The following is a 14,899-nucleotide window of genomic DNA, read 5'->3' on the forward strand; positions in this document are numbered from 1 at the left end:
ATCTCTGTTTATAGACAATTTGTCTAACTGGCCAGATAAATATCTAAGCTCTTCAAGAAAACTTTGTAACCCTTTCCAGCTTCATGAAAAGCAACAATTCTTTTTTGCAAAGCATGGTCCACGTCAGCAAATGCTTCTTGTGAATAGCAAACTCAAAATGTGTGAGTGATTTTTTTAAAGTCAAAGTAGCTCTAATCTCATTTCATTAACTGGATGCCAGATTTGCCAACTCCTGACTCTAATTAGCTTTTGTTGATGTAATTAGCCTAAGGTTCACATACTTTTTTCCAACCTACACTGTGAATGTTTAAATTATGTATTCATTATATACAAGAACAAAACAATTTGTGTTATTACATAAAACAGATTGTGTTTGTTCATTATTGTAACTTAGATGAAGCCTTGTTCTTCTAACACAAGCAGAACAGTTTTCTGTGTGAATCTTGCGTAAAACCATTTGTACGAAATTGTCCCACTGAATGCAACAATTAATGTACAAATGGATTTACAAACAATTTACACACAAAAAAATTCTGCTCATGTTTCATGAAGGCATGATGTGCGCTTCAGGTGTTTTTCGGATGTTAAAATATTTTCTCCTGTCTCAAATTAATATGCAGAGACAACTATAAGCCATTTCATAAGTTAACACTGTGATGCCATTTAATAACACTAGTGGCACCCTTCACTTTTAAGTAAAGTAATAATCCAGAATTAATACTTAATTGTATTTTACTTTATTTACCTTTAAACACCTCCAAAACTTACTAAAACACAGGTTACATCTGTACCTTATTCAAACAGAAAAAAAGCTATGAAACAAATGATTATTAAACACAGACCTTTCAGGTATGATTAAATGAGTATGAATTGAAACATTTTTGAAGCAGCAGCCATGTTCAGAACGCAGTGTAGACACATTAAAACATTTTGCATGTTAAAATAAAATTGCACTCTTACAAGTATAGTTCTCAAGTAAACATGAGTTAAAAGCAGCAGTGGCTTAAATGTACTTACTCCTTAGTGGACATTTATAAATAGTAGTGTTACATAATATATTACTTTTTTTCCAAACAAGTCTTGATTTGAAACAAGTCTCATGGCATGTATGTACGTAAAGGTCAAACGCCCACCTCACTGCATTTCAGAAAACTTTCCTACATTCATACAACATCTCTCTCTTCATAACATACATACAACATTAATTACCAAAGACAGAAGGAAGGAGCAGGAAGCAAGAAAAAAAATAAAAAACAAGGAACGAAGATGATAAAAAGAGCACTATGGCAGTGATGACATCTGTATTTATTACAAGGAATAGTTTTCAGCTTTTTTTGTAGCTTTTTGCTAAACCATTGCAAGTCGTATCAACTACTTTTGGTTTTTATGGTGTTTTTTGTCCTTTTTGGAACTTGACAGGTCTGAGTTTGAATAAAATGTTTTAATTTATCATACAGGTTTGGAGTGACCTATTCCGTTAAAGTTTCCGCACAACACAATTATATCTTAAACATATAAAACAGTTTCTTTATATTCACAGACTGAAGCCTGATACAGTGATATGTTGGGCCGTGTTTCTCGCCTCAAAATATGACGTGTCAGTCTCATCGTTGGGTTGTGGGATGAAGGGCATGCTCTGATTGTGAAGGTTTTCCCAGTCCACACCCTCAAAGAACGGATGATCTTTCAGTTCTAGGGAAAAACAATCCAAGAATATAATTGCACGATTGAACTAGTAGTGAGAATATCCATTTAATGAGTGTTTATTTTCACTTTATTTAAGACAACACAATGTTGAGATTCTGGTATTTTTTGCTTTTGTAACTACCTTCAACAATAAGACTCAAGACTTCAAAACGCCTTTTGTGAGTAACGTTTATTCTGCATAATCCATAAATCTCCTTTTGATTGTGGAGACTATCATAGTATATGCAATGTAGGGTTATACATACTTAGTCTATTTATTTGTTGCATATTTGTCAGTTACAATATATATAATACATTGGCCGACATTTGGCGATATATATTTGACCTTTCAGAGATTAATCATAGCGGATCATAACACTAAGTGTACACTCACTGAGCACTTTATTAGGAACACTATGGTTCTAATAAAGTGCCCGACGTGGTCTTCTGCTGTTGTAACCCATTCGCCTCAAAGTTCGACGAGTTGTGCATTCTGAGATGCTATTCTGCTCACTACAATTGTACAGAGTTGTTATCTGAGTTACCATAGCCTTTCTGTCAGCTCAAACCAGTCTGGCCATTCTCTGTTGACCTCTCTCATCAACAAAGCATTTCCATCAGCATAACTTCCACTCACTGGATGTCTTTTTTTGTTTTTCGCACCATTCTCTATACACTCTACAGCCTGTTATACGTGAAAATCCTAGGAGATCAGCAGTTACAAAAATACTCACCAACAATCATGCCACGCTCCAAATCACTGTGATCACATATTTTCCCCATTCTGATGGTTGATGTGATCATTAACTGAAGCTCCTGACCCATATCTGCATGATTTTATGCATTGCACTGCTGCCACATGATTGGTTGGTTAGATAATGGCATGAATAAGTAGATGTACAGGTGTTCCTAATAAAGTGCTCAGTGAGTGAATTTGGCCACTCTTAAATTAATCATACCGGCCGATAACGCATCGTGTATATTTGACCATTCTGAGATTAATCGTATCGATCCATAATGTTCCAAGTGTGTATTTGTTGTTCTGAAATTGACCATATTTGCTGATGTCACTGCACACTTTAAAAACGGCAATTTAAAAAAAAAAATTGTAAAAAAAAAAAAAAATTAGTCTGCCCATTAGTCTAAATCTACTGACAGCCTTCCGTTTTATTTATTTTTACTAAATTTGGAGTAAATATTTTGTTAAATAAGTGTTCATTTAAGTTAATCAATAAAATGTATTGTGTATACATTGACATCAGGGTTTGAAATTAACTTTTTGGCTCACCAGCCACTGCGGCCAGTAGTTTCCAAAGTCACTAGCCACTCAACATTTTCAGTAGCCAAAATCCCCCATCTCGCAAAAAGTAATGGACAGTTAGAACAGGAGGAGAATCTGTCAATAATTTGTCCATAATTCATGGGAGTTTTAACCCCTTCAATATAAATGGTATTTCCCTATATTAAAATTTACCATTGCTCTACCCTTTTCCATTACCACAGGTAAGACCATGGGGGCTCCTCATTTCTGTAGTTATGATAATGTAGATAGTCTTTTCTAATAAATAAACTATAGTATTTGTTATTGTTATTTGTTTTATAAAACACTAATAGCCTAAACATATTTAGAAACCTTTAACTACAACATTTACAGTTCTAATAAAAATAGTCTAATAGATTCACTCTAATAGATTAAATATGAATCTATACAAGTCACCAGTTAGTGCAGGAAAAAACAATTTTAGTAAAACATACCAAAATATTTGATTTTAGTAAGGATGACGTGTCTTTTAAAAACTGATCATGTGTATTTGTTTCCTTTTTACCTCATCAGTGCTGTTTATAATGAAGGGGATGTCTAGCAGTTTGAGGGGTTTGATTTTCTACATATAGAGCTTTATACTAGAATGTTCTCAGTACAATTCAAATGCGTCATATACGTTTTATGGTCTCCGCTGGCCGCCCTGATATCATGTAAAGCCCGACTGAATCACGCAAGTTTGTCTCTGGAGCACACTGACCGTTCGTGTCCATTGGCGTGTGTGTCCACTGTATTCAATTAATTCCGATGAGAATCCACCTTGCGACCGTGGTGCTTGGCTCACATTGAAATGAACTGAAAATGCTTCACTTCGCTCACCACATGCCAGTGGACACCTAGCATAATGTGCGCTGGTTCGCCCCACACAGATGTGCGTGTAAGTTATGAGAGGCATCCATAACATTCAATTTGCCATTCTATTCTCATTTTATATCAACCGTTGAAAAACCCATATCATTCGATTACTATATTTTAAAGAGGTTCACACCGGTATGTCATTCATTTTAGTAATTCACCTTTTAAGCCAGCACGTTTGGCTGTATCCATGGTGAGCAAAATCTCTATGGCATTTCTTGCATTCTTGGTTAACTCCTCCTCTCCATCTGGCCATGGTATATCTGCTCAACATTCATACGGATAAGAATCAATACACACAATTGCATAAAATAATTCAGGAGAAATGTGAAAGGATCCTACCTCTGTTGAGAATGTTCTGGAACACAAGCTGAGGGGTCTCATCATTGAAAGGAGGCACTCCTGTGAGGAACTCGAAAAGGCAGACACCTAAAGCCCACCAATCCACCATGAAATCTGTTGGAGAGCAAAGCGAGCTAATAAGTCATAGTGTTTTACTGATTAAACATGAAACTTGGAATAAAATGTGTTAGATTGGGACCACTATTCAGGGTTCCCACACCTTTTTAGACAATAAATTGCCATGATTTTTCCAGTTGTTTGTGATTACTGGATAAGGATTTTTATACCTGCAAAGAGCAATTTCTAGCCAATTTAATATCTTAGAGCAGAGTATGTTTAGAAAAATCCACTATAGACATTTCCATTGTATTATTTTATCATTTATCATATTTTATTAATTTCCAAGACTTTTCCAGGCCTAGAAATCACAATATAAAAATTCCCCGATATTTCCAGGTTTTCCATCACTGTGGGAACCCTGACTATTACAGAGCTGTGATAGCAGCAGTGGAAAGTTGATTTTGAGGGAGAAGGAGAACAACAAAATGCACATCATTGGGCTGGTGTGAACTCTGAGGTACAATGATAGCTAATGATTCATTAAGTAATTTCATGACATTTAGTCATTTAAAAAATGGTTTACGTCAAAACAACTGCAAAAATAACTACATATTTACTTGCTTGTGCAAAACCAAAGTCTTTTTTAGCAAGTCGGTCCACTCGGTGGCCATCTTTGGAATGCTCTCGACAGGCTAGGTAACCATATTTCAAATCAGCAGTAAAATCTGACAACATCGGTATCATAAATTGTGTAAATTACGCAAAAAACAAAACAAAAAAACATTTTCTTGGCTTGTATAGCTAATGCGAGTTCTTGAGTTGATTAACAGGCAAAGTCTGTATCTAAAAGTTGATTGATTCCTTTACCTGTAAGGCAGGACTTCCTTTCTAAATCCGTTGACCACTGGGCATTCCAATTTCTCCCATTCACTTTAATAGAAGTGGCCCATATCTGCTAAACTGTCCATTGCAAAACTCAGTGCCACAATCAATGCTTGAGGGTGGTTGGACGATGCTATGTAATTGTTAAGTGGTTTTCCAGCAGATCGCTATGCAGTTGCTGCGGGCCTCTGGATGGTTGCTTACTGGTCCAAGTGAAATAAGCCCAACCTTAAGTATTTATCATATGGTTTTGGTGCCTCCTCTTATGTCTACAGGATTATTTCGCCCATTTTATTGTTCATTCTTTGTAAATCGAATCTCTTAGAATAGTAATAGTAGTACACCTCTCATCAACAAACCGCACGATCTGAAGTATCGTTCATATCCATAGCACAAACTGTGCAGTAATAACTGTGCCTGTCTACCATTGTTCAGAAAAAGTAGTCCCACCCCAAACTCACACCATTGGTTGAGCCAGAAGTTCACATGTTGGACTGCTCAAACAAATCCACCACAAAGCCACAGTTTACACTCTTCAGGAAGTCAACCTACAAATGTCTTACCCGGTTGTCTCTAAACCAGTATAAGAAAAAGTATTTTGACAAAATTCGGTTTTCCAATAGAATCACCCAGAATTCCCCAAAACCATCATATCATCCCAACAGAGTTCAGAGAGCATTACAAAAGCATTAATAGAAAAGAATCAAGAGCTGCCAATCACATAAGCTGCAACACATCACTGCATTAGTCAGACACTTCTGCATGTAATGGTGCCTCCACATGCACAAACATATCAATGGCTTAGGATTTCAACCAAGTAAATTTTTAGTATACTTACCAGAACATACAGACCCTGAAACTAAAACATAGTGTCAGTTAATGAGGGCATTCAAAGTACCTGTTTCTATAATTGGAGGTACAATGATTAACAGAGCTCCCACACATTTTGAACAATGAGTTTCCATAACCTTTTCAGTTGTTTGTGATTACTGGATAAAGATTTTCGAAATAATTGTAATTCAGACTGATTCGCTAAAAGACCAATTTATGAACCAGCTTGAATAATTTATTGCAAAGAACAGACTCAAAAGAAGGATTCGCTCAAAAATATGACGTCGCTATTGCTTGCAAGAAATATCTAACCCTTAAAGCTGAAGTATGTAATTTCTGCGAAAATAGCGCTACCAAACTGAATTGCAAAAATAAACAATGTTTTCAAAACAGCTTTCTGAATACACCCCTTACCTGCAGTTGTTCAACAGTCAGATAATCCCGCCCCAACTCATGCCATTGATTGAGTCTAAGCAGGTTGCTCAAAACAAGCAGGAATTTTTAAAGCGCCCCACAGAGACACAGTGTTTACAGTTTTCGAGATAAATGTTTTTGCATATTAAAGGGATAGTTCACTCAAAAATGAAAATTCAGTCATTGTTTATTCAACCCTGTGTTGTTATAACCCTATATGGCTTTCTTTTCTTTTTTTTTTTTTACATAAAGGGAGAAATATTGAAAACATTTTGTGCTCAGTGATGTCATACAATGACAGTTTATGGTGACCACCTCTTCAAGCTTCAAAAGGACACAAAAGTATAATTCAAAAGTCTAATAAATTATTCCATGAGACTCATGATTGATATGAAAGCATACGCTATGGTTTGGTGAGAAACAAACCAAAATCTAATGTACTTAGCTAAACTGTGGACCAACCGTTGATCTCCTGTGCTCGTTCAGGATAGGGTACAAGAGCAACAGTTCACGCAGCCCCCTCGCGACATGGGGCTTTCAAGCAAAAAACTTTTGTTTATCTTAAAAAAGGTCTGCCACTGCAATAGTGACAACAGAACACAACACAGCTGCACAAAAACCAGAGAACAGAACTTACTAAACATGTCTGATGAGTTTATAGTCGAAGAATTGATGCATTTCTATGCCCAGCAGTGGATGGTTTTTTAGAACGGAGTACTTGGAAATCAAACAGAAACAGAGGAGGCTACAGGCAGTCACAGTCAAACCGTGTCCTTACCTGATGGCAAACGACATGCAATATAATGTATCTTTCCGATGTTAATCAGAGTTTTTGTCCTAACCAGCCATGACAAGCGATGGTACATTCTATCATTCGCTTTTTTTCTATTTTCTGCATCGTGCGGGTAACTCTGTCCGCTGTGAACTGGCACCAGTCCAAAAACTTTCTTATAACACTATATTAAAGTCAGCATCTCATGAACTGGTTAAAAACTAATTGATTTTGGCTGAGATTGTTACACCTACCAAATGTTTTTGCAGAGGTCACACTCTCTTCAGGTCTGTCACAAATACTTACTGGTTCGGAATGTAGAAGAGTCCTGCCTACTCCATCTGTCTGTTTGAAAAAAATTATTTGACTTCAAACTTGTGGGAGTTTAGTAAGTTAGTAAGCAGTTTAGTAAGTTCTGTTCTTTGGATTGTGTGCAGCTGTGTTGTGTTTTCTGTTGTTAATGTCGCTGGTGGTCCTGTTAAAGTGAAACAAAACGAATTTTCGCTTGAACGCCCCACCTCACGAGCGGCAGTGTAACTACTGTTGCTCTACAGCTCTCGTGGAGACTCATGAACGCGCACAGGAGATCAACAGTCAGTGAAATTTTTTTAGTAAATAATACATTAGATTTCGGTTTGTCTGACTTTTGTGTCCTTTTGAAGCTTGAAGAGGTGTTCACCATAAACTGCTATTTTATAACATCACTGAGCACAATTTTTTTTTTTAAAAAAAGAAAGAAAATCATATCGGGTTATAACAACACCGGGATAAGTAAAGAATGACTGAATTTTCATTTTTGGGTAAACTAATCCTTTAAGCTGGGATAGAATAAAGTATTTTAACACTAAAAAAAGTTACACACTTCAGCTTTAAATATTTTACAATTGATTATAACCACAAAAAAAAAAAATAAGTTTAATTGGCCATTGAAAACCCCATATTGATCAACCAAAACGCTGTTACTGACTTCATATCTCTGCACAAGTTTAAAACATTTAAGGTTGACCAGTTAAAACCCTTACCATGAGGTTTGCCTAACAGAAGTTCTGGTGCCAAGTAATCGGGAGTTCCCAGGATAGGGGCTCCTTCTACACGTTCTGGACCTCTGCGGACACTTTTTGGTGTCCTATAAGGAGTATGTGACATAACCATCTGCTGGGGAGTCTAAGAGAGAAAAAAAAAGGTGTTTTCATCATTTATAATTTTATGTTGCTCCAAACAAAAACCAGTTACTTTCTTTTGTGGAGCATAAAAGGAGATGTTTTGAAGAATGGTCAAGCTACAAAACTGTGAACTAACCCTTTAACAAAATACCAATTCCAATTCTTTTGGAGAGAGCAAAGACCAAACTCCTCACCTGGTAAAGTGAGCTGCTCAGACTGGGCCTTTTCTTCTGAACTGGTGTGACTGCAGAAGGTGCACTGTGGAAAGAAGCTGAAGCTGACATCTCCATGGCGTCCAAAGAGGCCATGCTGAGATGCGAGTTACAAGACCGGTTTATCGAGCTGCAGTAGCTCCTGAACACAACCAAGTTCTTGGGTTTGAGGAACCCAGGTGATCTGACAATACTTTTGGATAGGTCAGGGAGATGGTCAAGAAGCAGAGAGGGGAAACTTTCAGATTCCCCTCTCTGTTGTTTTGCATTGCTTTGCTTTAGTGTAGCTATTGTAGACTTGGCTGCAGGCATCAGTGCAGAAATCTTGCTTTCATTAAGTTCCTCAAAAGAGGATGACAAAGCCTCTTGTTTGTAATGCGTTAATTGTTGAGGTATGTTGGTGACTACGGACATCTCATGGATTGAGGTATCAGAGTCCAAACCAAGGCTTCCTCTAATATTTTGTTCGTCAGCAGGTGAAATTGGGGAGCTGGAGCTGGTAACTGTTTTAGCTACCTCCTCACCAGGATCTTCTAGTTCACAAAAGAGGTTTTTGGCCACGACAATGGGACTGGATTGCTTCGGGACGATTCTCTGTTGACATATCAGTTCACTTTTGAAATCATCAAGCCTAGCAATGGAGAACATTCCAGTCAAACCAGTGTAGGCTCTTGGATTCACCTCTGGAATCTGGAAACATCTCTTGTAGATGGCATCGTTTTTTTTGGAATGGATTTCAGCTTCATCTGGGCTTTTTTCTACTTCTTCAAACCCTCGCTTGGCTGAGGACTTTGGTTCCATTGGCGACTCAGGTTTTGCAAGACTGCTCTCTATTGACTGACGGGGAGCAGCCTTACCCAACGGAGTGGCACAGTTGTCAGCTGCATTGAACTGCAGTCTCTTTGCAGAAATGTCTGGTTTAATACATCTGCTAAGGTCCACTTGGTTATCAAGTGGCGTCAAAATCGTGTTGCGATCCTGAGCACGTGGTGCACACATCATCCTTTTTTCCAGCGGTGTTACAGGATTGCTTCTTTGATTTCTGTTACCAGGTTCTTTTCTCTGTAATTGAGGAAGGTTCTCGCCATCTTGTAAATTCTGGAAGAGGATGACCAGTGTTAATTTTCACACAGTGTTTTATTTGTCATTATTTTTGCCTTTTGACGAAAATGTCCTTTAATGTTTAATATGTAAGATTACACAACATGAGATAACCCGAGTGGAGGTCGACCGATAGTGGATTTTGGTGGGAAAGGCCGATAACGATTAATTGGCAGATAGTTTTTAAAATAGATTTATAGAATGTCAAAAAATAAATAAATAAATTTATTCTTTCTTTACAATGGCAGGCTAAGACAAAGAGTCCAAAATGAATAAAATCCCAGATGCAGTTTATTGTTCAACCAAAATTCCAATAATAACCAGAAAAAAAATCAGATTTGGTGCATAACGCAGGACTTTTACATATAAACAAGCCCGAAACACACCGGGTTCTCTTATTTTGAAATGATAAAAAAAAAAAAAAAAAAAAACAACAATTAGCAACTATCGCCATATCATTTCCGATAACCGATAGTTCCAAAAAAGCAACTATCGGCACCGATTATTCGGAAACACCGATATATCGTTCTATCTCTAAACCTGCGTTCCTGAAATGAGGGCATATAATGAATATACTGACGTATTAGCTACTTTTTAGAAGTGACTTTATTGGGAATTCCTCACGTTTAGACAGTTTAGAATACTGCATTACGTTCAGTGCAATTTTAAGAAACATGTTCATTCGCTTCATTGCCTGTGCAGATGCAAGTTGTAATATTATGTTTATGTTGTGGATATAGTTGCTTAATGCCACATTTATTGGATGTGTTTGAGTGAGGTAAATAACCTGATAGTAAAGTTCAGGTGATAGGGTTAGGGCACTTTCAGATCATGCAGCTCAAGCGGGGAAATCCACAACATACTAGGACTATATTATTTTAAATCAATGCTTTCTAGATTTCTCTTTCTTAAAATAGAAAAAATACTAAATAAAAAACAGTGTTAGTGCATTGCTAATATCTTGCAGTATTATTTTTTCTCATCATATTTTCGTTGACAGTACTTATTATTATAATTATTATTAAAAACGTTTGATTATCTTGCGTCTTTTTCCATCGCGTCTTCGCTATCATTGACAAAATAAAAAAAAAAACCTACGTCAACGATCATTTGTCTGTAATTTTGCTTACAAGATAAACACTGATGATGACATTGTCATGTTGATTTATATAATTATATTCAAATACAAACCAAAATCCATCTACAGTCAATGAGCGCTTCTATATGCACGTTCTTACACTGATTATGCTGTACGGTCATGTAAACGCCTTAAACGGTTTTCCTTTATTGGGGTTAAGTCATAAATGGTATGGCGTTGAATGTGAACATATTTAACAGCTTGTATAATTTGTGCAAGTGTTGTGCGCATGTTTGTTTATGGTTTGACATCAAAAGTAGAGAATAATCTGATGATTTCCAGATTTTCTAATTGATTTGCATTTTCGAAAGTTTAGTGTTTTCTGCGCTTATTTTGCAGCAAAATCTGTGGAATTTTACAGAATGGATTTAACCATAGTAAAATGTGTTCAACAGGGCTGAGATTACTACAGTCTTTTTACAGAAAAATTAGCCAATATTTTAATAAACATACATGTTTACAGACATGAGTTTTATGAATGATGGGCATTCCAATCACAGGGTTATCTGCAGAGCTTTCAGTGGATTTCTATAGACAACCATTTCATGTATGCCTGGCCCAAAATCTACAAGTTTTGGATCCCTAGTAATTAAATATTTGTTTATTCTTTAACAATTTCTCACAAAGGGACGTCATTCTTAACAATGCCTATAAACCAAAATCACTAAAAAGCATAAGCACTAAAAACAGAACCTGCTCATCTTCCCACATCGGGCTGACACAGTCTTCAGAATCCGTAGTGGATGGTAACAGGCTAACAGCACTTAGTGTCTCAAATCTCTTCCTTGATTTCATCAGCCTTGGTGTTAAACTCTTAGCCAGCACACCAGGACTGAACACACTGTTGGATCCTAGAGAAACGTACACGTTAGGTTATTTAAAAATGCCACAATGCTAGACTCTGAATGTCTATTTTTCTTACACATACCTAGAGCTCGGCTTGAGCATATTGGTGAATTGAGGTACTCTGCTCTTCTCTTCAGTAGAGGTGAGCACAAATAACTCTTCCTATGATTGACCTTCCCACAGGACATTGGGCTGCCCAGCACTGTGCTACTGTGATGCTCACCCTCTGTCACTGGGGTATTCTTTTATTTGATGTTAAAAGAAGACAGTTTAACAAACTTTTACATAAATGTTGTTAGCATTTGCATTATTTTTTATTTTTTTAAATACTCTAAATTATACAGGGTTCCCACATGTAACATTTGCTACCCAGTGAGTAAAATAGGTGGTTACCCTCAACGGATACAATTAAATATTTTAGAGCAGAACATAACTAGAAAAATGAATATTCACATGATTTGTGATTTTATTCATTTCCATGACTTTCCAGACCTGGAAAGTCCCTGATATAGTATTTTCAGAGTTTTCATGAGCATGGGAACCCTGATTATACGACTCTGCAAATCTACTCACTAGACCAAGAGAGCTTATTAGCGACAGAACTTGACCAGGTGTTCTGAAATAATCTTTCTTAGGTTTCGCCAAAGAAGGTGTGGTTAAAATATCCATCAGGTTTAGTTCTAGAGGGTGGAAACAAAAACCTTTGTTAATGCCACAATAAACACTAAGATTTTTTTGCATTTTCAGAGGTTAACAAAAACATACCTCTGTCAAGTTTAACCTTGGATAGCCCAAAGTCTGTGAGCTTAATGTGACCTTCATTAGAAATGAGCATGTTGTCAGGTTTCAAGTCCCTGTGTTAAATCATTAAAAAAAAAGGAATGTCAGTTTTTTGACAAGCAAACACTGAAACTGACTCATAATTACTAGTTTCTGCAATACCTGTGAATTATGCCATGTCTGTGAAGGTAATCGAGAGCAAGTGCAACCTCTGAGATAAATTTCAGAGACATGTCTTCATCAAAGTACCCATAGATATGAAGCAGTGATTTCACATCTCCTCCAATCAGATACTCCATCACCTACACAACACATTTGAAAATATTACCCATGCACCATTTAAAGCTTCACATGAATGTTGAAATAAACACTGACACCTCTGGGTAAATGTACAGAAATATCCCCAAAACATGTCCAGGTCATATTGTATTTCACCCCCAAATCAAATAAATAAATAAGAAATGATAATTTTCTTAAAGAAAATGAAGATTGCTTTTTTTAACATCATGACATGATGCTCCTGACAATCCATACGACTCCAGTGGTTTAATCCATGTCTTCAGAAGAGATCCAGTTGATTTTGCATGAAAACTACCAAAATATAACTGCTTTTTCACTGTAAATCTTGACATCAGTTGTCTCCTTGGCGAGCATGATTTCAAACTCGATTACATTTTCCAGTGCCATCTAGCACTCTGTGCATGTGTCCAGCACTAGGAAGTGTTACTGAGCTTGAAATCATGATCGTGCCAAGAGACTGCAATGGCAAGATGTACAGTGAAAAATGAGTTACATTTCTTGGTTTGGATTGCTTCAGAAGACATGGATTATACCACAGTGTCATATGGATTACTTTTATGCTGCCTTTAAGTGCTTTTTGGAGCTTCAAAGTTCTGATCACCATTTGCTTGCATTGTATAAACCTACAGAGCTGAGATTTTCTTCTAAAAGACTTCATTTGTGTTCAGCAGAAGAAAGAAAGTCATACACATCTGGGATGGCATGAGAGTGAGTAAATGATGAGAGAATTTTCATTTTTGGGTGATATATTCCTTTAATGGACCTAAAATAGGCTTCATTTTCTTTATGCAAATATATAAATATGTATGGGGGGGGATTGACATGTTTTTTTTTTTTTTTTTTTTAACATTCACTCCTGTACGTACCAGATAGACTTTGGTTGCTGTTTGCAGAGAGTAAAACAGGTGCACAATAAAAGGACTTTTACTGAGAGCCAGAGCATCTCTCTCAGCTTTCATCTGATCTGTCATGTTTTTATCCACCATATCTGCTTTCTTCACCACCTGCCAGGCAAAAACAACATCATTTTGTTCATGTTTGAGTCAGAGTCCACTTGCAAAAATGCTTTAGTTTTGTACTTTTCATCACAAACTATATTATAAGCATAACAATGCGAGTAAAAAGGTGAATTGACATGAATTTAGCAGCTGGCATGCAAAATTGTGCAAAACCTGTTGATCATGTATGTTTTGAGAATATTCAAAAGAGCATCGGATAAGTGGATAAGTGACTACAATAATAGTGCAGAATGTTACTTATTTCTGATTCATTTTAAATCGTTAAAATTTGATTTTTAATCACAGTTCATCAATGTGGAAACAGACATTTGAACCCCACTATTTTTTTTTATTTTTTATTAAAATGCATCATTATAAACACTCCATCATCATCATCGAGAATTTTTATTTTTATAAATACTACATATTCATATTTCATACCTTGATTGCATAGAGTTTGGAGTTGCATTTCTTTCTGGCGAGGTAAACCTTCCCAAAGGCTCCTCGACTGATGGGTTTGACCAGCATAAAGTCCTCGATGGACGGAGCTTTCACTGCGCTGTTTGAACCGTCAAATGATCTTCCATGACCCTCCATCTCGCCAGTCCGTTCAATTATCAATGTAATCCAACTGCTTCTCGACGAACAAATAGATCAGTATGTCGGATCACTAGTTAGTGACACAATGTAGCCAGATGAGCCACCTTCATAGACGCATAAAAAGAGGAATTATGGTGATTATTGTGTTGAAAATCAAACACACATCACCAGAGAGGCTTTTAAACGCTACATGTATTCGGACTATATTAGTTGTGAAATCTGTGAATAAGGCAGTCTTGTGTTCAATCCTTTACGTCCATCTTCACAGTTGACAGGCGCGACGCGTTTGTTTTGAAATTTGAAATGTGCCACAAAATGTTGGGTCCTATGACACGGTGGTTTAGCTGACCTAAAGTCAGAAATAATATAAATCATTTCCATTGGAAAAACAAACGCCTTTATAATATTTATGATTTTATATGTATTGATATTTTTATTTTTATTTTTTTATTTATATTAGATTATTGCGCTATTTTGTGTTTTACTCTAAAAAATCCGTCAAACGAATCAAGCAAAGCGTTGGTCTACTATTTAAAGAAGATAAGACGCACTCTGCTGGAAGGAACCAGTAGTGACAGAATAAAAGAATGAGCGTTGG

The 14,899-nt window shown here is 36.6% G+C and overlaps 1 protein-coding gene across 2 annotated transcripts; it reads right to left on the reverse strand.

Moving 5' to 3' along the window:
• Positions 1-755: 755 nt before the first annotated feature.
• On the reverse strand, positions 756-14,580 carry LOC127432021 (serine/threonine-protein kinase greatwall-like). Of its 2 annotated transcripts, XM_051682764.1 has the most exons (13): positions 14,143-14,580; positions 13,570-13,707; positions 12,566-12,705; positions 12,389-12,477; positions 12,197-12,303; positions 11,706-11,865; positions 11,471-11,628; positions 8,521-9,636; positions 8,186-8,327; positions 5,985-6,005; positions 4,205-4,318; positions 4,024-4,125; positions 756-1,692 (listed from the first exon to the last, which is right to left on the reverse strand). In XM_051682764.1, exons 1-13 carry the CDS (start codon positions 14,296-14,298, stop codon positions 1,535-1,537), a joined length of 2,601 nt encoding a protein of 866 aa, XP_051538724.1. In that variant the 5' UTR covers positions 14,299-14,580; the 3' UTR covers positions 756-1,534. The 2 variants fall into 2 exon arrangements, with proteins under 2 accessions (XP_051538724.1, XP_051538725.1); XM_051682765.1 differs by lacking the exon at positions 5,985-6,005.
• Between the last annotated feature and the right edge of the window lie 319 nt (positions 14,581-14,899).

The sequence above is a fragment of the Myxocyprinus asiaticus genome, chromosome 41 (assembly GCF_019703515.2).
Source record: "Myxocyprinus asiaticus isolate MX2 ecotype Aquarium Trade chromosome 41, UBuf_Myxa_2, whole genome shotgun sequence".
NCBI lineage: Eukaryota > Metazoa > Chordata > Actinopteri > Cypriniformes > Catostomidae > Myxocyprinus > Myxocyprinus asiaticus.

Coding starts and splice junctions, on each gene's coding strand:
- LOC127432021 (XM_051682764.1), bottom strand. CDS start 14,298: ATGGAGGGTCATGGAAGATCATTTGACGGTTCAAACAGCGCAGTGAAA. Junction 12,478..12,565: donor AGACATGGCATAATTCACAG/GTATTGCAGAAA, acceptor GATTTAACACAG/GGACTTGAAACCTGACAACA. Junction 1,693..4,023: donor CAAACGTGCTGGCTTAAAAG/GTGAATTACTAA, acceptor GTTTTTCCCTAG/AACTGAAAGATCATCCGTTC.